Source organism: Mytilus galloprovincialis, chromosome 2 (assembly GCF_965363235.1).
Source record: "Mytilus galloprovincialis chromosome 2, xbMytGall1.hap1.1, whole genome shotgun sequence".
Taxonomy (NCBI): domain Eukaryota; kingdom Metazoa; phylum Mollusca; class Bivalvia; order Mytilida; family Mytilidae; genus Mytilus; species Mytilus galloprovincialis.
The window spans coordinates 112,605,361-112,627,422 of NC_134839.1; the positions used below are offsets into that span (position 1 = coordinate 112,605,361).

Here is a 22,062-nt window from a genome sequence, read left to right on the forward strand (position 1 = left end):
ATGTATGGGGTTATATGAATTCATTCAAATGTATCGTCAGATACAGTAAAATGTGGAATATAAAATTATCTCTTACAAAGCTTGAACGCCTCTGTGCTATTTGTTAAGACTTAGCTTTAAATTCTGCGATACTACTATGAAGTCATATTTCTTTGTTCCGTGTTACTTTCAATGTATTGTTATTATAATAAAAGGTTCGGAACAGTAAATTCAAATCTTTTGTTTGATTTTCACTTCCTTCACATCTTGCACATTTTATGATTACACTGAATTGAAATCCTGGTAAATGTGAGTGTGTTGTATTGTTTTATCTACTGCTGAATGCCTTTCAGTTGTATCCAAACAAGCGGTAATGAAAATTCATTTATTCAGTTACTTTTCCGTTAAGTTTTGAATATAAAGACAGCAGAAGGAAAAGAAGGGAAATGAAAATATGTTAAACTATTAAAGTATACGGACTGGGCTAATTATTCCCGTGCTCTGAGATACTGTAAGTCTGTTATGTACCACGTGCAAGGTGTTTGGCAGTAATTTGAGAAAAGTATGCATAACTTGTTGAAATAAGTTTTAACTAAATCTGGAATCAAGAAACACACCATTTAAAAACAAAAGAAGGATAAAACCTGTTAAACAAACTCCAAGGCTCCGTGTTGAAGGCCGTACCTTGACCTATAATGGTTTACTTTTATGAATCATTTGCACTCATACCACATCTTTCTATATCTATAAAAAAAAACAAACATTGACTACTATATACCAATAAATTTACCCCTCTGTTACAATGACTAGAACACTTCTTCCAGATTGATTGACCACTATGTTCAAATGAATTGAATTCCCTGTTCCAATATCTTAGACGCTTTGTCCCAATGTTTTGAAAACCTCGTTTAGATGAATTACTACGATGTTCAAAAAGATGAAAAGTTCTGATCCTACGAATTGACCACTACATTCCAATTAACTGACCATCATGGTCACCGTACGGCCTTCAACAAAATGTTAGATAATTTATACGAAAAAAAACCCGAAGCATTTATGAAAAAACAATCGAAATAAACCAGAAATAAATCGAATAAACCATGTCTTGTAAAATAAAATTGCGAATGGAAATGAGGAATGTGTAAAATCCAGACCAAAAGGCAGAACACAGCCAAAGGCCATCACTGGGTCCTCAACACAGCTAGAAAATCCCGACCAAAGAGCAGAACACAGCCAAAGGCCATCACTGGGTCCTCAACACAGCGAGAAAATCCCGCACATAGAAGCCTGCTTCAGCTACAGGTATTTCATGTATTTAATACTGTCATATAATGAAAAATTATTCGCCATCAAGAACTATGCATTAACCAGTTATCCCCTTGTCATGTCAATCTGATACTTAGTTTTGCGCAGTTGGTCATTATAAACTTTAAAATGTCAATTTTATTTATATCATAACATTTAGAATTACCAAAAATACGTTTTTAAACTGCTTGTTGATGTTCATGGGTGTAAATTTCGCTTTTTGTTTGCTTTTTGTTGTTTGGATTGCTGTCATTGTAGTTTACTCACATCTCCTTCTTATACATGCACGGACTAGTATTAAAGATTCTTGTAATCGATTCTCACTAGATATCAAACACAAAAAAAGAAGTTTTGGTATAATTGCCAATGAGATAACTTTCTACACAAGACACCAAATTACACAGAAATTAACAACCATAGGTCATGGTACGGCCTACTTTTCAGATTTAGCGAAAATTGGGTTTAATCTGTTATTAATGTCGGTAATAATTTTCAATGTGTTTGGTGAAGTACGTTGTATCTTAGTAAAAGGCAGTAATGAATTGAAAATGAAAGAATAAGAGATTATGATAATTTTCAACGAAATGAATAAATTTGATTTACACAGCATTGCGAACAAAAGCAGTGACTTGATGTTCTAACAATGTCGAACTAATCATTAAACTTCCAAGAACTATAGTACACTTTCTTAATCGTCTTAATTTGCATCTTTAATACTAACATGAATACTATAGCATACAATTGCTCTTAATCCCATCATTCACGATAACACTTATTAAAACGCAGTCGTTAAAAAGTGGGGTGTGTTTTAGTTTGATAGATAAGAATAGTAACAATGTATAAAGCAAAATTAGATAAACATGTCGGAAAAAGTTATATAAAAAAAGAGATTTGTATAAAAATCATTAATAAAAGATAGATTTATTTTATGAGACAGCAGCCCAGCGACACAAAAAACGAGATTTTCAGATTATCAGATTTTATGAATATTAATCTTGTAAAATATCAGCGGAGAGTCACAATCCCATGCAATGTAAAGTGAACACAGCGAACGAACTCAAAAATCCTTTCTATTAATAAAAATCTGATAATCTTTTTTTTCCCACCAACAAACCGGAAGATGACTTTGTAAGTTTGGGTGAAACTTTATCAATGTCGGTTCATGCAATAAGTCGGTATTTTAAGCAATTTTATGAAGAGTTGATGCAAGAGCTCAAAGTACCAAGATTTAAATCGCCACAAATCTATATATAAAAAATGTATATAAAGACAGAGACTCTAAAAGATCTGCCAAGAACACATTTTTTTACTGACCGGTCAAAACATTAAGATACAACCTGGCATATTCTACAAGCCAATTATAAATAACAACTGAACACTTTTTTCTGAAACGATCAAATCTGTTCTATTATGCATTCTTATGCTTTATTCTCTCTCCAGAAATATGACGAAGCACCTATTTTTCATATGCAAAATCATTATTTGATATTTCTTATTGGAGAACTCGGAATTTACAGCTAAACCCAGAATCCCACATACTCCTAGATCATTCACAAAAGAGGAAATTCTAGAAAATCAGAAAGCCGTTATTCTCTCCTTTGGGTTTAACATTCAAAGGACTATCAAAATCTCCCGTCTTTATAACTTATTATTAGGAGGAGCAAATACACTTCATTCTTCCAAATTGGATTCTTCAAATTCTAAAGATCTACTACAAAATCTTCAATTACATTCATATTTTTTTGAAATATAAAAACATTTGATGTTGTTATGCTATTCTATTCATCATGCTCGATGGGAAGCCCAATACAACGAGTATGATCCATACAAAATCCTCAAATAGCACACTATGTAACTAAGAATAAAATGAGTAAAATAAGATGCATATATATACTGTACATTTGTAAAGAGGTATATAAATTATACATTTGTTGTGATGCATAAACATGAACATATATACGTTAGCAACTTTGTATATACATCTTTTCAGATACATACAGTTTATCTCGGCTCTTTGGTCGGGTTATTGTCTATTTGACATGTTCCCTATTTCCGTTCTCAATTTTATAGACGTTTTCACAGATGTAAAGTTTGAATGCATTATAACGGATGTACATTAAATTTTATATTCAGCTTTAATGATGTATAGTTTATATGCATCTCAACTAGTATAGAGTGTATATGCGTCACGATGATTGCTTGTACTAAAGTAGCTGTTAGGGCAGAAAAGTCCCATTTAAAATGAATCATTACAAAAAAGCATGTTACTTTTCATGATGAACATTGGATATGTTTTCTTTTTATGTCTTTATATGTAATAATTTTTGTAAAATTTTCTCTTTGAATTTTCATTTAAAGCTTAAAGTTTACAGTTTTTGCAATGAAATTCCATGCAAACCTATATATTGTAATTTAATGGGGAAATGCGTGGCCTTTTTCGAAGGCAATTTAAAGAATTGGAAAAGTCATGAGAACTTAATATGCGTCTAATTAATTTAGCACTTTCCTTTTGTTTTTTAAAGGGTATATGATACAGAAAAAAAATAGATTTTCCCTTAAATATTTTAAAACTCTTCACCTATTCAACACAATAATTTAGTGATCTTTTATGCAGTTCATGTAAAGCTTCAAAACTATTTATTGAGTTTTTAAATCGAGAACTCTTAAGGTAACAGGTACGTAAATGGCTTGTCTTGCGATTTTTAAAAGAAATTGTTTGCACGTAGAACTTATTAAAAGATAATGAAAAATCGAAAAATTTAAGTTGGTCACCGATCCAATTTCCGAGTTCCAGGCATTTGAAAATGGTAATGAAACAACATAAAGTACATAGACATAACGTCAAATTTGAACCAAAAATAAGACATTTCAAGCTTTATTTATTCTGCAGTTTAAACCAATCCTACGATTTTTCTATAAAAATCAAATGTGTTTAAGGTATTATTTTCCTTTCTTTTGATATATAATTTTCATGGGGTTACCGAACTCCTCTTTCATATATCAGCCGTTGAAAGGGTGTTGTTGACGGGAAAAGAGAGAGAAAAATCATGACGTCGCCGAAAGGATTACGTAACGTCAAGGCTATTTCAGCAGAATTGTAAAGACAACGACTGCCTCATTATTATTTGTTTGCTTATTCAAATGCGCTATAGAGCATATTATCCTGTCTGGAAAAAGGATTGATTACCTATTATTGTTTTTTTTCGGTGATCATACGAGGTCTTTTAGTATTTATAACGTATTTCTGGAATGATTAAAAACACAATGTTTAAGGACATATGTTTATAAACTTGTTGAACAGAAACGATAAAAGATCTATCATTAGAGTAGATTCTCCGAATGACGAGATACATTCAATGTTCACATATTGGACCACAATTTTGCTACTTCACAATATTGGAGGCGAAATATACCGCGCAACGGGAAATTGAAACTTATAAGCCAAAACCATGATACTGACAATGTCATGTGAAAAAACGAAAAGGGGGAAATGTGTCCATGGGACACAGATGATGCGCCGGCTGGCATATGATTTTATAAAGTGATATTACTAAAAGAACTTTAAAAGTGACGCCACCAAAATGTAAACTAGATCTGTGATTTGTTTTGGTAATCAGCATTGTGTATAAGTCTTCTAACATTTGTTTGAGACAAACTAAAGTTAGAGAACGGAAACCAATTTTGGACTGTACGATGGGCAGACGGACAAGTGAAGCAATGCCCCCTCCGCTACGGCGTGTGCATAAAAAAAAATCACAACATTTAACTTTTAATCTCCGATAGTTGCGGGAGGTCATGCATATAAAATATATAAAATTATGGTTCAATGACACGAGAACATAACATAAACATAAACATGAACACATACTTCGATCCAAATAGTACTGGTCATTTGCAAAGTTAAGTAGTGTGTTTAATATATGATTTTATGGAAAAGGAATGATCAAATATTATATCGGTTAACTGGACTTTAATTTGTATACTCTTTATACTATATTGCAGTGGAATTTGATGCGACTGTCATCCAAGTGAGAGGTTTAGCTAGCTACAAAACCAGGCTCAGTCCAACAATTTCTACATAAGAAAATGACTGTAACAAGTCCAGAATATGACAGTTGTTATTCATTTGTTTGATCTGTTTGAGCGTTTAATATTGCCATTTGATTATCATATTGCAAGATAACTTTAAGTAGTCAAATATATTAAAAAGAATTGATTAAGTAATACTTGCACCTGGTAAATGTTTTTTCTGGTTTTTTTTTAAATATTAAACAATGGATTTGGTTTTCTCCTGTTTCATTGTAAATCAATTGAAATCAGTCAGAATAATGTGATGATAAATGTGGTTTGTGGTCTGTCTTGTGGCTTATCTCGTTGGTGTTTATATGTAAAGGAATATATCATTATTCATATGTAATAGCTGTTTATTGTTAAATCATCTTTGTTTATTTTTCAGGGTGTTTCCCCATAATCTTCAATTAAAAAAAATCTTATCTGGAAACAGACATAATGAATAACAAATGCGGTTATATTTTTTATTTATTTCTTTAGCAGTATACCTAGGAATATGGTAGGCAAAAGGTTAGTACCGTATGTAGACATACGATATATGTAACACTTCTTTTAATCTTTTTCTTCATAAATCTTCATTACTTTTCATTGTGAACATTTAGATGATCGAGCTGACAGAGGATAACCCTAACGCATGTCAATACTAATATGTAATTGACTTTCGTGCTCTCTTAAAAACTTGAATATCATGTAAACCATTTGTCATGTGATAAATCATTTATGATAACATGATTTAACTTGTTTAGATATTACCTTATCATCCATTATGTAGGTGTGAAAGTGAAAGATACATCTCAAGTCTTCACGATTTACCACGAGCCTTAGGCCTAGTACGTGTAGTAAAAATGTTATAGTATCAAAAACATTCATAAAAAGAGGCTTCACTAGCAATATAAATTTAAAGAAATTTTATGAAAGAGTTTTTCTTCAAGACTGTTGATTTTTGTGAAAATTAGAAATACCCTATTATTTATAACTGTCATATAGAAATGGGTAACCCATTGTACTGATCAATTATTTTTTTTCATTTCTTGTTCGATGTCAAATTGATTAGAACTTTTAATAATTATCTAAAACATGCAGGAAAATAACCACTAAATAAAGAGTTTGAATGAGGTGGATATATAGAATTATAATAGGTCATTAGTGATTTTTTTTCAATTCGCAGCCCCTGATTTGGCTATAAGGACCCCGAAAAGATAAACTATGAATCAATCACACCCGTATTTTTTATTTTTTAAATGAAAATTATAAATAGTTCAGACTTAATTGAGATGCCCAAAAATAAGAAATGATCATATGAATTATTATACAGAAAACGGTTGATACTTAGCGTCAATAGAATATATTTCAATAATTAGTTGTGACATAAATAATAATTTAGTTTTGCGGTAATGCTATTACAATGTAAAACAATCAGAAAATTGTCATGTTTATATAGGTAATACAAAGGTAGACTCACTTGACTGCACATACAAGAATTTATTAGACAATTGTCAGATGATGGTTTTTATGGTTTATTTGATGTTTTATGGTTATTCAATGTCATTTTTAACAGACCTCTAATGGGTGGAACTATTTTACAGGAATCAGCGTAAAGAGGTCGTGTGTTGGATTTTAAGTTAGGGAAAGTGATTCCCTCCCTTAAGATATGGATTACCATTTTATTATAACTCTGATGGTAAGTTTTCATAATTACACTTTGAATTTTATCAGCATTTGTCTGTTTTAATTAACCAAATTGTATTTGATATAACTGTTGTTTAAAGAACTTGTTTTGGGGTTTTGTTTTAAGCTTTTTGTTTTTGTTTTTTTCTAAATTATGTACATTTTCTAGAATGCAGATACAATTATAACAATACAAGGAAAACCCGATTTGATGAAAATTAATAGCATATCCTATAGTTTGTTTTGCTTGTTAAAATCTACAATATGTTTGACACACAATTTTATATCTGTTCCGGGATTTCTTGTCTTAACTACCATTTTTGTAATAAAAATAATAGATGATACTAAAGGCAACAATTAAAATCATGAATCGTTGACAACATACAACACGCAAGACAATATAGACAAACAGCGAGTCTAAATAACCAAAACAGAAGGTTGAGCTAATCAAACCCAATCATACACATACTAATTCCAAATTTCGAAATGTTTACATGTTGCATGCAGGATCTCAATATTGACTTCAAGTTTTATCCCAGGCACAAACAACCTAAGCCGTATTTGGCACAACTCTTTTGGAATCTTGGGTCATCAATACTCTTCAACTTTGTACTTGTTTGGCTTTCTAACTTTTTTCGATTTGAGCGTCACTGATGAGTCTTATGTAGACAAAACGCGCGTCTGTCGTATTAAATTATACCTGGTACCTTTGATAACTAGTTAGATATCTGAATGCATCTGTACGATTTCCCCTTAACGCAGGTCATTAATTTTGCCCAGCCATGTTACAATAAACAAATAACCCCAGTATTTGGGTTCATGTAGCTCAGTCTATAATATCTGATTAGCGGTTTTTTTTCGGCCTTCCCATGGGAACGAACTATGAGCCTTTTCTTGCAGACCTTTTCTTATTTTCATATGAGTTGGAGTTCCTTCAGATTCTTGTCAAAAACAAGAAGATCAAAGAAGTCAGATAATTTAATTTTCCATTCAGATATATTGATGATGTTCTTTCCATTAACAATCCAATTGGTATCCATTAATACATTTTCAAGAACAAGAAATAAAAAAAAATGTATTTTTGGTGATATCAATTTGACGTGGCTCGGTACTTGCTTGAGGATAGCCCGCCATTGTGTTGTTGTGATGTGGTCAATTTTGGTGTTCTTGTCTTTTGTTCTTACTGATGTTATTTGTATATATATATATATATATATAATAATATTTTTAAATTTGCAAACTACATTTCACATCAAATAATAACAGTTCGTTAAAATATTGTCACTAGCGCTTTCATGCCTTCTGGCAATCTTCAGGCGACGTTTTAACAATGTCCTTGACGACACTGCCGTTGGTAACGTTTATTACGTTACAATAACGATAAGGGGAGATAAATCAAACGTGTTTAAGTAGATCCGTTTAATTTTGGCTGAAAGTCCTTTATAAAGTGTGCTTCCTTTGCCACTCTCGTGATGGGATTTCTGGAGGATAAAATGTATCAACAAGTTGAAAGTGAATTTGATACAGCTTTTAAAGTGTACGTAAAATCGGAATGGAAGCGATTCTTAGACGACTGTTTTATCATTTTAAACAAAAGTCACAATTTAGAGAAGTTTCATAGTCTGATAAACACATTACATCCTTCGATTAAATTTACCATCGAATCTAGCGAACAAAGACTGCCATTTCTAGATATTTTAATATTAAAGAATGGAACAACCTTAACCACAGATATATATTATAAGAAGACGGACACCCACCAATACCTGAATTTTCATTCATGCCATCCTTCACATACGAAAAGAAACATCCCGTTTTGTCTAGCACGACGTGTATGTACAATTGTGAGTGATGATTTCACGAAGGAATTACGTTTGAATGAACTGAAGGTGTTTTTGAAAGAACAAAACTATCCAAACCCACTAATAGAAAAGGGAATAGAAAAGGCAAAAGCTATACCAATGACGGAACTCAGGTCCACAGCACGCAAAGAGAGTAATACAGAACTTATCCCGTTTGTTAGCACTCATAACCCGTACAATCCTGACATATTCAACGTCATAAAATCAAATTTGCCAGTTTTACAAAAAACGAAAAAATTAAAAAAGCTTTTCCCTACAGAAAAATTCCTGAAAAGTAAAAGACAGCCTTTAAATCTTAAAAAGATTTTAACAAGGGCTAAGTTTTATGACCCAAATGGAATACAATACAACGTTTCAAAATGTAATGACCCTAGATGTGGTCTTTGTGAATACATGGCAACCGGCCCGCAAATAACATTGAAAAACGGCCAAACCATTATTCCAAATGCAGACATGAATTGCAAAACGGTAAACCTTATTTACTGTATTGTATGCAGCACTTGCAAGGAATGGTACATCGGACAGACTGGTAACTCAATTTGTCAAAGAGTTCGTGTTCACAGACAACAGATACGAGATCCATCCACACGAATGCAAGATGTGAGCGAACATTTCGAAACGTGCAGTAGTGGAAAATTTACCGTATATCCGTTCTATAAAATGAACGAATCGAACAAATATAAAAGACTGGCAAAGGAAGCACACTTTATAAAGGACTTTCAGCCAAAATTAAACGGATCTACTTAAACACGTTTGATTTATCTCCCCTTATCGTTATTGTAACGTAATAAACGTTACCAACGGCAGTGTCGTCAAGGACATTGTTAAAACGTCGCCTGAAGATTGCCAGAAGGCATGAAAGCGCTAGTGACAATATTTTAACGAACTGTTATTATTTGATGTGAAATGTAGTTTGCAAATTTAAAAATATTATTATATACATTCTGTACACCGTGTTTATTTACTTTTGCTATATATATATATATATATATATATATATATATATAATATTTATGCCTTTTTGTTTTTCTTTGTAAGCATATTTCTTTGATTTTATGGTGATTAAGATTATAACCCAATATTGACTATTGTACTCCTTTTTTGACATTTTTACCTAATATGTCTCTTTGTTTTGTTCACGCATAGTTGTAATGTAATGGATTTGTATGGTACTGTCATACAAGTAGTAGGTTTAGCTAGTTTTAAAACGTTGTTAAATCCACCCTTTTCTACCTTAAAAATGCCTTTACCAAATCAGGAATATGACAGTTGTTATCCATTTGTTTGATGTGTTTGAGCTTTAGATTTTGCCGTTTAGAATTTTTTTCGGAGTGCGTTTTTGTTGTTGTTATTTTCCTTTTTGTAGACCACTTTCCTTTTTCATAAATGTATGAATCCACGCAATATTTTTAACCCTCCTGCTGTTTAAGGGGTACGTTTGTTCATCTATACATCAATTTTGAGATGGTTATTTTTATAAATAAGTTACACTGGTTGACCCGAGGTCATCAGTTTTTACTGTGGCGTAATGTTTTTCTTCAACACATCATTCTCTAGTTTTTTTATGCCCCATTTATGGGCATTACGGTTTTAGTTCTGAGCGTCCGTTCGTCCGTTTGTTTGTCCGTCTGTCCATTCACCCGCTGGAGGTTACCGCTTTTGGTCAAAGTAGTTTGTTGAAGAAGTTAAAGTCCAATCAACTTGAATATTAGTACACATGTTTCCTATTATATGATCTTTCTAATTTTATTGCCAAATTAGAGTTTTGACCCCCATTTCACAGTCCACTCAACATGAAAAGTGATAGTGCGAGTGGGGCATCCGTGTACTATGGACACATTCTTGTTTATGAATGAGTTACATCAGTTGACCCGAGTTCGATCAGCATACATAACTTCATTGACAAGTCGGTTCTTACTGTGACGTAATTACATAGACAATCTAGTACGGAAAAGTGCCCGAATTCAAAAGTCGTTTATGGATCTCTATTGAAAGTTATTTGGGTGTGATGTCATATTTTGAACGATTTCTTAAGTTAAGTGTGTGGCGTTATAGACATTCGGCTAATGCATTTGATGGCACAAAACATTTAAACGAGGGACATTCGACAATATTGATTAGTGATAGCAAGAGGGTCTAAGACTTATAGGTAGTACAGTTTGTGATCGAAAAAAGACAAATTTTCATCTTATAGAGTTTGATCAAGCGGCTATCAACCAAATGAATTAACCAATAAACAATCCAAGTCAAGATTGGAAATCAACAATAAATGTAATGTGAAATGTTAAGATTGTTGGAATAATATGCTCCGTAAATTATGAATGAATGACATTTCTATTTTCACAGGTAATCGTCATTGCTGCAAAGGTAAGCTGTTTTTTATAACTTACATACTAGGGACTCATTATACTTGTAAAAATATGTATTGTATACAAAGAGAGATGACAGATTCGATATTCCCGTGCTTGCATTTCCTATCATGATTTTCTTGATAAAGGGTTACTGCTCACAAGGAAGCTATTAAACCAAGAGTTCCAAATGGTGATGTTGAAATCATCCCTTCGTAAATTTTACGGACGCCATCACGAGTTGGTTGACCGTTATGGAATAACCGTTTCACAAATGATATCGGATATGTTCCTTACGTCGTAACTACAATCCCCTTCCCTTTCATGAATGTGACCTACCGAATTAGACTATTTACCGGATTTGTAATCACATAAGCAACACGACGGGTGCCACATGTGGAGCAGGATCTGCTTACCCTTCCGGAGCACCTGAGATCACCCCTAGTTTTTTGTGGGGTTCGTGTTGTTTATTCTTTAGTTTTTTATGTTGTGTCATGTGTACTATTGTTTTTCTGTTTGTCTTTTTCATTTTTAGCCATGGCGTTGTCAGTTTGTTTTAGATTTATGAGTTTGACTGTCCCTTTGGTATCTTTCGTCCCTCTTTCATATTATAATTGTTTTACAATATGATACTGATTACATTCTATAAAATCTTATAGATATCTGTAAATAATTGACATTGTAATTGGCGCTGATGGCAGTGCTGGTGACAACGATACTGCTAATTCTACACGTTTTTGTTCAAACAAAATCATATAATATTTAAAATAATCTCGATCTTTCTCTGAATAGAATTTTATCAAAACTTTTGATTTGTCAACCCTGTATACCCCAATTTAAAATTTAAAATTAAAAATACCCATGTTAAATTTAAAATAGTCTAAAAGAAATAATCCACAATGCTTTTCAATTTAAAAAACGGTAGCATACGCTATATTAGTTAAAAGTTAAAAAAAGGAGGTAAACCATGCTACAAAGTGGGAAATGTAATCAGTATGCTGGAGTTTCTTAATGACAATATTTGGGAGGTAAGCATTCCTAAGGTAACCCGGAGCGAACTGTGTATTTCTGCTTGTTGACCTTTTCCTCTGCTCGTACTTTCCAATATTTTTATATTTATAAATATTTAGTGACAAAATTTCTGATTGGGTTCCATTGGTATCTTCTTTAAAACTAGAAATTAAAACAAACACAACGAACACGGCTTACTCCGCCTTACTTTTATTTATTTCCCCGAGGGTATCACCAGCCCAGTACTCAGCACTTTTTGTGCCGACATCAGTTATCATTGATATGGTTATATTTATAAATTAACTGTTTACCAAATTTTGATTTTTTTAAATACTTTGGCTTTTTTACCTCAGGCATAGATACCGAAGCTGTATTTGGCAAATTGTTTGGAATTTTAGTCCTCAATGCTCTTCAACTTCGTACTTTATTTGGCCTTTTTAACTTTTTTGGATTCGAGCGTCATTGATGAGCCTTTTGTAGACGAAACGCGCGTTTGGCGTATATACACAATTTAGTCCTGGTACCTCTGATGAGTTAATTTACAACCACTGGGTCGATGTCACTGCTGGTTGAGATTCATTTTCCCGAGGGTATCGCCAGCCTAGTAGTCAGCACTTTTTGTGCCGACATGAATTATCATTGATATGGTTATATTTATAAACTAACTGTTTACCAAATTTTGAATTTATTATTTTTAAATACTAAGACTTTTCTACTCCAGGCATAGATTACCTTAGCTGTATTTTGCAATTTCTTAGGAATTTTGGTCCTCAATGCTCTTCAACTTCGTACTTTATTCGGCCTTTTTTACCTTTTTGGATTCGAACGTCACTGATGAGTCTTTTGTAGACGAAACGCGCGTCTGGCGTATATACAAAATTTATCCCTGGTAACCCTGATGATTTTATTTACAACCATTGGGTCGATGCCACTGCTGGTGGAGATTTATTTCCCAGAGGGTATCACCAGCCCAGTAGTCAGCACTTTTTGTGCGGACATGAATTATCATTGATATGGTTATATATTGAAAATAAGGCTTTTCTACCTCAGGCATAGATTACCTTAGCTATATTTGGCAAATTTATTTTAGGAATTTTGGTCCTCAATGCTCTTCAACTTCGTACTTTATTTGGCCTTTTTAACTTTTTTGGATTTGAGCGTCACTGATGAGTATTTTGTAGACGAAACGCGCGTCTGGCGTATATACAAAATTTAGTCCTGGTATCTATGATGAGTTTATTTTAGACATATATTAATCTCTAGATTCTACAATCATCGTTAAATCTGGGTTTTTTTAGACTGTTTCTGATTGGGACATCTAAATTAAGTGTAAATTTGCCTGGTAGAAGATGCTTGCATAGGAGGAGATGCTTGTGGTACTTGTATGTCCTGTCAGTTTTATTTGTAATATATATTTTCGTATGCATGGGGCGTGGCTCTGTGCTTATACATCCAAGTATTGTGCTATTGTAAACTTGTTCGTTGCGTGTCTTTCATTTTTTGCTTTTTGCCTTGTCTGTATGCCTTTTTATGTTTATTCGTTACATATATGACGTGGCTATGTACTTATACATCCCGTCATTGTGTTATTTGACTAAGGCAAATTTATGCTTTTTTTTTTTTGCTTCTTTGTAACATACATTTGTTTTTAGTTTTTTTAATGATTAAGAATATATAACAATGTTAACTGCTGTATATTTGACAATTTTACCTACTATTTCTGTTTGTTTTCTTCATGCATCGTTGTCAATATAATGGAATTTGATTCGACAGTCATGCAAGTGAGAGGTTTTATTTTAGCAAGCTATAAAACCAGGTTCAATCCACTATTTTCTACGTAAGAAAATGCATGTACCTAGTCAGGAATATGATAGTTGTTATCCATTCGTTTGATGTGTTTGAGCTTTTGATTTTGACATTTGATAAGGGACTTTCCATTTTGAATTTTCCTCGGAGTTCAATATTTTTGTGATTTTACTTTTTACCATTTACATACGAAAATGCCTGTACCAAGTCATGAATATGACAGTTGTTGTTTGAGATTTTAATTCTTCCTAGAGACTTTCCGTTTAGAAATTCCTCGGAGTTTGGTATTTTTACCCTGTTGACACAATCTGGTCAGCTTCTTTTTGGGGGTCATTTCATGACCTCAGTTTTTATTTTATTTTGATTGATCAGAATTGAACATCGGTAAACTACAGTCGTCTTTTTTCAGACTAAATCATAAATATGGTATGTGTGACGAGTTGTTAAAACCAATTGGCCTTTTCTACTGCTGAAGTTTGACTCCCGATAATACATCAGCATACCCGATTTCATCAGTAATTTAGGAAGATTCTAGCTAAAAGGAATAATGGTTTACAGATCATTGAGAACACAAAGTGCATGACAAAATGAATTTTCAACAATAACAATTAATCTAACTTTTATCAATCATCAAACATCCATGTGTTTTGCACTACTTTTCTTTGTTAAGCATTACCAATGACTTGATTTACATAAAACTATTCATTCAATCAAAGCTTGAGCGTCTTACAGGTTACTTTAATTTTATAATAACGATAAGTTTTAAAAATGAAAGTGTCTTTAAACAAACAACTATTAATTTTATTAGTATTATCATTATGACCGACCATGAAATGGCAAAACAAAAAAAAACAAAAACGTTTAAACACAAACATGAATTTACAAATCTGCAAACAAAACACTGCGCAACATGAATCTCACCAAAATAAATGAAGAGAGAAAAAAAAACAGAAGAAGAATGCGTTAATTAATTAAGACTGTGTGACATAAAGACACATTAATTTCATGAGTGATTACGATGATTTTGCTGTCAATAATTTATACAATATTTATGAAAAACCAAGATGTCAGAATATCTCCACATTCGTGACTTGTTACCTTAATATAGCATGAGAGGTTCAGTCGAAGTTATGAATAATCAACCACCATCGCGGTTAGGAAACATCGTGGAACATGATTAAAAAAGGGAATAACTTAATCCAAATATCTCAATCTCATTTTTATATTAAAAGTTACTTATTCTCTGTGATGGTTGCGAGTTTGGAGTAGTATTTTTTAAACCCTGTTTCCACATTTTTGAGCAAACTCCAACACCTGACTTTTCAGCACGCAATCATTACAACTAGTATTCATGCATTTCCAATGCCTTGTTAATGTGAACATATAGCAGAAAACTTGCTGTCATATGTGTAATTTGAATTTTTATTGTTTTAAGATGTACAGAACACAAACGAACTTTAAACGAATATGAGTTTTTAGTGTGTACTTATCTATATATAATCAAGGGCAGCTCATTGTAGGAATAAAATGGTTTCGATATATGCTTGACAATTGAGAAATGTTACAAATGAGATTTCATTTCAATAATTAATCTACAGATTTAAAGAATGAATGATATTAGTATATTTATTATGTTAATAAAGTGGTCAGGTTTTCATTTTTCGTGTTATAGGACAACACCAGGTGTCAGTGTTAACTAACTTCCAACTGGAATATCATTTTCTTTATATCTTCAACCACCATTATTTACATAATACTAGCGTATGAATTTTCCCACATAATTAAATTTAAAATGTTTCGCCTATTTTGTTTAAGCTGCGAATAGGGATGAAAGTGGTTGGATTGTAAATGGAATAACGAAAATGCTGTTAAAATCTGTCTATATACACAAAGACCTTTACTAACGCTATACTGCTGTACAAAACATTCAAACCTTGGTGTTCTTAAGTTGCGTGTCATTATGTATATTTTGTAAGTGAATTTAAAGCTCATCGTCATTTTTCAATTAAGTAACATAACGCAAAAAAAAAAATACAAAAATATTCCTGAGTAGACACTTCTAATAGATTGTATATAATTAATGTGATAATTCATCACAACACATGTACATAAACACTAACTATTGAATTACAGTCAGTTTTATACGTATAAACACTAACTATTGAATTACAGTCAGTTTTATACGTACAAACACTAACTATTGAATTACAGTCAGTTTTATACGTATAAACACTAGACTATCGAATTACAGTCAGTTTTATACGTATAAACACTAACTATCGAATAACAGTCAGTTTTATACATAGATATAGGAAGATGTGGTGTGAGTGCCAATGAGACAACTCTCCATACAAATAACAATTTAAAAAGTAAACCATTATAGGTTAAAGTACGGCCTTCAACACGGAGCCTTGGCTCACACCGAACAACAAGCTATAAAGGGCCCCAAAATTACTAGTGTAAAACCATTCAAACGGGAAAACCAACGGTCTAATCTATATAAACAAAACGAGAAACGAGAAACACGTATATATTACATAAACAAACGACAACTACTGTACATCAGATTCCTGACTTAGGACAGGTGCAAACATTTGCAGCGGGATTAAACGTTTTAATGGATCCAAACCTTCTCCCTTTTTCTGAAACAATAGCATAACATCACAACAAAGAAAAACATACGATAAAATATCAATTGGCAGACTTAACTCAATCAAAAAACGTATGATTAAACAATGAACGAATAAATATGATCTGCGATATCTGAATACAAATGCACAGTTAATTAAATATTAGAGACAAACATTCATGACCAAAAAGCTAACAAACAAATTCAAACACAGGACATGACTGAGAAATATTTAACCAATCAATGTTCACTTTAGAAAAAAACCGGTTTTTTTATAATCTTGAAGTTTATACGTTTATTTATTTACACATAAACACTAACTATCGAATTACAGTCAGTTTTATACGTTTATTTACACATAAACACTAACTATCGAATTACAGTCAGTTTTATACGTTTATTTACACATAAACACTAACTATCGAATTACAGTCAGTTTTATACGTTTATTTACACATAAACATTAACTATCGAATTACAGTCAGTTTTATATGTTTATTTACGATATTTCAGGTTTGATTGATCGATAACTGGATCATATTTTTTAAATGTTGTTGAACTTGCCGTATTTGACGTTCATGACCTTAGATTGTTAATAGAATTATTATACATTTACATAATGAAAAGCCCTTTCATGAGTGTATTATTTGATACAAATTAAATAAATCATTTATTTACAGGTAGAAGGGGCGGCCATTCAACATGATCAAACATGCACATTGTCATCAGAATGTCCAACAGGTTCTTGCTGCAGGCATTCTAATGGATCACTTCTCATATATTCTGGTGTATTCGACCACATAGGTATTCAATTGTATACATCAAAAGTTAACCCCTATCAAATTTATGATATGGATATGTTTACAATGTGTAAAATCTTAACGCTACAGCTAATTCATATATAATGCTAAACTAACATTATAACATATTCCACTGAACTAGCATAAAATCACTATTTCTTCATCATTGGTTATATCTGAGTTAAAATTTTACACAAGATTATTAATCGGTATCTTTGGTTTGCAACAGTATGAAATATAGCATTTTATCAGCTATCAACACACAGAATGTTTTAAAAGCTCCTAATATGAGTCATATGTCAGTATTTTAGCCATATCTCGATCCTCATTTGACTACGAAGAACACAAAAGAAAACTAGACTGCTACATGTAACATAACATCTAGTTACGGTATAACAAATAGATATTATTCATGGTAATGATTGTGTTTGTTCACTATGTAAAGGTGTCAAGTTATGAACCTAGTCATGATTAAATAATCCTTGAAATCACTTATTGGAGCAGTCAATCAAATATCAAACTTGTTGAATTTCATACTGCTACTTTATTTATAAAATATATGCAAATATTGTCATGTACTTTGTGTTCTCAAGATCGTAATGACCGAATGACAACAATCTGAAAATACATCTAATATAATTTTAGGACCATACAATCCACAGTCAGCAGGAAATTGTGTGCCGTTATTAGCACAGTATAACGAACAGTGTGGCGAGACATGTGCATGTGACGAAACAGAAGGTAAAAATCAAGCACATTACCTGTATCGAATATTCTAGCTTTGTTCCCTTATATACGTCTAAATGTGACACAACTTTAATACGCGTTCTCCATTTCACATTACAATTACAGTTCATTTGTTAGGACGTATACCTTACTATTATTAATACTGATTCGTTACATGCAGAATACTGGGGAGAAGTAAAACATTTTAACGCAAAAGAAAAATGTGATTTTAAAAATGTATATGTCACAACTCCATATTTGTATACAGAAAGAAACGTAGTTTTGAGATTAATTTTAGTCAATTTAATCAAATCAGGTACATCATAACAGAAAAGATATTTCGATAATTTAAAAAAGAAGTGTGTAGAGTAGCAGTTATAAGTTGTCATCAACAGGAAAATTTACTAAAGATGTTTTCGCTTCGTGGTTTTAAGACTAAATGACATTGTGTATATATAGTATCAATAAAGTTACAGTAATAGGATACCAAATCCACCACATTAAAAATAATGATTACTGACGAGGGAGATAAATCAAAGTCGAACAAACAGGAGCCTGTAATTCAGTGGTTGTCGTTTGTTTATGTGTAACATATTTCTTTTTCGTTTTATTTTTTTTATATAAACAAGGCCGTTAGTTTTATCGTTTGAATTGTTTTACATAGTCATATAAGGCCCTTTTATAGCTGACTATGCGGTATGGGCTTTACTCATTGTTGAAGGCCGTACGGTGACCTATAGTTGTTAATGTGTGTCATTTTGGTCACTTGTGGACATTTGTCTCATTGGCAATCATACCACACCTTCCTTTTATATATATATATGCACGTAACAGAGACATCCTGATAACAATACGAACTCCACCAAAACTAAGAGTTGTATAGAAGCATCTCAAGGGAAAACATATTCTTCGTCGTACCTGACAACCATCGTATCATACAAAGATCTAAGTCTAATCTTAAAAAAAAGATGTGGAGCACTTCAGGCGTTATGTCTACGTCAATTTTCTCTTATATCAACTAAATGTGAAATTGTATTGGCGAGTAAACATTTAAGTCAGATTATGAATAAAGGCGAAAGTACTTTTCCGATGTTCAAATCTCGCAGATCGATTAAGAAGAGACAAATACCGGTAACAAACAGAAACAGAGAGAATCGCTGGCATTTCAAAAGGAGTACACATACAATTATAAATCTGCAACAGTTATTTTTCTATCTCGGTGCTTTGTCATATCTCGCGGAAATGTCTTTGTAAAAGTTTATTATGTAAAAGTTATATTGCATATATTATTTTTATATTTTTTAGGTTTAACATGTTTTAGGAGTTTTTTAGCAGATAATACCATAGCTCCCTTTAGATGTCAGGACAAATCTTACGTTGACAGAGAAACCGATAAATTTATGGACTGCTTTCAAAACCCAAAATGTCAACTTCCTCTTTAAGTTAAACATTTTATGGTTTGTCTAATTCGAAATAAAAAAGACAGATGTAAATATTTAGAGAGCTCAAAGCTGAAACATGTTTGTTAGAAAATAAAGGTGCGACACTATCTTTTATATAATTTGCCGTAATTTTTAGGGTTCTTCTTGGTTATACTTTTCAGATGAAGACATACCATATCATAAATATTAGAACGATTTCAAAATGAAATCGAGAGCTTTAAGATTGAAACTAAATATTTAATTCTGGGGAAGTTGACTCACATATTAAAGACGAAAAATTAACGCAATTGTTGCTTCTTTTCATATGATATAATGTTAATAAATTGCAATTCAATTGCATCTCTGTATTTAATACATGTAGAGATATTATTGTTTTTCTCTTCCTTTGTTGTAATACTTTTGTTCCTCGGATAGAGACGAGCGGAATCGAGAGATACATATGTATACATAAATAAAATTCAAATAAGAAAGCAATGAATGAGGTTGTTAAATTTGATATATGCCTTTTGTACTTCTTTGTTAAACATTTGTTTGGTTTTATTTGTGATTAAGTTAATTGTTGAACTTGTACATCCTGTCATTATGTTATTGTTTATGATAATCTCGTATTCTTGTCATTTTTGCTTATTTGTTGTTTTTTTCTATATGCCTTTTGGTGTTACTTCGATACATATAGCGTGACTCTGTACTTATACATCTAGTTATTGTGCTATTGTAAAACATGTTTGCGTATCTGTTGTTCTTTTTTGCTATGTGTTTTGTCTATATGCCTTTTTGCGTTTCTTTGATACATATATGACGTGGCGCTGTACTTATACATCACCGTCATTGTGTTATTGTACTAAAGTAAGTTCATGTATTCTTGTCTTTAATTTTTGCTAATATGCTTGGTCTATATGCCATTTTGTGCTTCTTTGTTACATATTTGTATGTATTTTTAGTGATCAACATTATAACACAACGTTGACTGGCGTAACCTTATTTTTGATATTTTACCTAATAGGTCTGTTTGTTTTGTTCACGCATCGTTGTCAATATAATGTAATTTGTTGCGACTGTCGTACAAGTTAGAGGTTAAGCTAGCTATACAATAACAAAATGCCTGTACCAAGTCAGGAATATAACAGTTGTTATCCATTCGTTTGATGTGTTTTATCTTTTGATTTTTCCATTTGATTTGGGACTTTCCGTTTTGAACTATTCCGGTGTTCAGCATTTTTGTGATTTTACTTTTTTTTTTGTAACCGAATTGGTCTATGTATATGCAAATATGTATACGCCAAATTAAGAAATGAATATATCGAACCCTTTAACTTGAATATATCTATCAAAGGATATTAAATGCTTTATAAGCAGAATAAATAGTTACTGTGTAATTAAAATGTACGACATTCATCCTTTTCAGTTAACACTGCAATTCGTTTAAGACAAATTCTGACAAAATCATTTAAATATTTGTCTTAAGATAAACCTTTTCTATTATCACTTAAACAACCATTATTTTGACATCAACTTGTAAAGTTGACTTCAACTGTGCCAATTGTTTTATAACGTTCACGTTCTTTCTAAACAAAATGGGCAGCACTACTTTTTTTACATTTTTACCTTTTATATTTATGTTTGTTTTGTTCACATATCGTTGCCAATATAATGGTATTTTATGCGATTGTCATACGAATGACAGATTTAGCTAGCAATAAAATCATATTTAATCCACAACTTTCTACTTAAGAAAATGTCTGTACCTAGCCATTCGTTTGATGTGTTTGATTTTGTCATTTGATAAGGGACTTTCCGTTTTTAACTTTTTTCGGTGTTCAGTATTTTTGTGATTTTACTTTTCACTCTATATTTGATTCACTCACAGGATTAAACTTTAGAAGTTGTAAATTCTTACTGATAATGAAAAACGCTATATTAAAGTCCTTATTATTTTAAATATTTTCATAAAACTAAAATGTTATTCAACGCTGTTGACAACATAGTCCGGCGGCTACAAGCATATTTCAGACGAATTGTGCACAATCTGCTACAAGCATGAAATTTGGCATAGACCTTCCTCAACTATTACTCTTTAATTTCAGATAGGAAGGCATTTGAAAAATATGTCTCACTTCCGGTTAAATTCAAAATGGCGGACATCATACTTAAATCAGCCCAATAGTGAAGGCTAGCATGTGAATATGTGTTATTATCATCCTTCTATCATAAAATTTGGTACAAACCTTTGTTTTGTACTATTATTAGATATATTATATAGATTAGTGGTCTTAAAAACCCCTACTTCCGGTAAAATCCAACATGGCGGACATTGTACTAAAATAAGCTGATTTTTTCTAGGGAGGGTAACTGAAATGTGTTTTAACGTATTGCTACTATCATTACATTGTACATGAACCTTTCTTTGGTGCTTCT

The 22,062-nt window shown here is 32.0% G+C and overlaps 1 protein-coding gene across 1 annotated transcript; it reads left to right on the forward strand.

Annotated features, from left to right (window-relative positions):
* Positions 1-6,887: 6,887 nt before the first annotated feature.
* LOC143065412 (uncharacterized) lies at positions 6,888-21,366 on the forward strand. Its single transcript, XM_076238967.1, has 5 exons — positions 6,888-7,036; positions 11,232-11,252; positions 17,360-17,483; positions 18,125-18,220; positions 19,511-21,366. Exons 1-5 carry the CDS (start codon positions 7,007-7,009, stop codon positions 19,645-19,647), a joined length of 408 nt encoding a protein of 135 aa, XP_076095082.1. The 5' UTR covers positions 6,888-7,006; the 3' UTR covers positions 19,648-21,366.
* Positions 21,367-22,062: the final 696 nt, after the last annotated feature.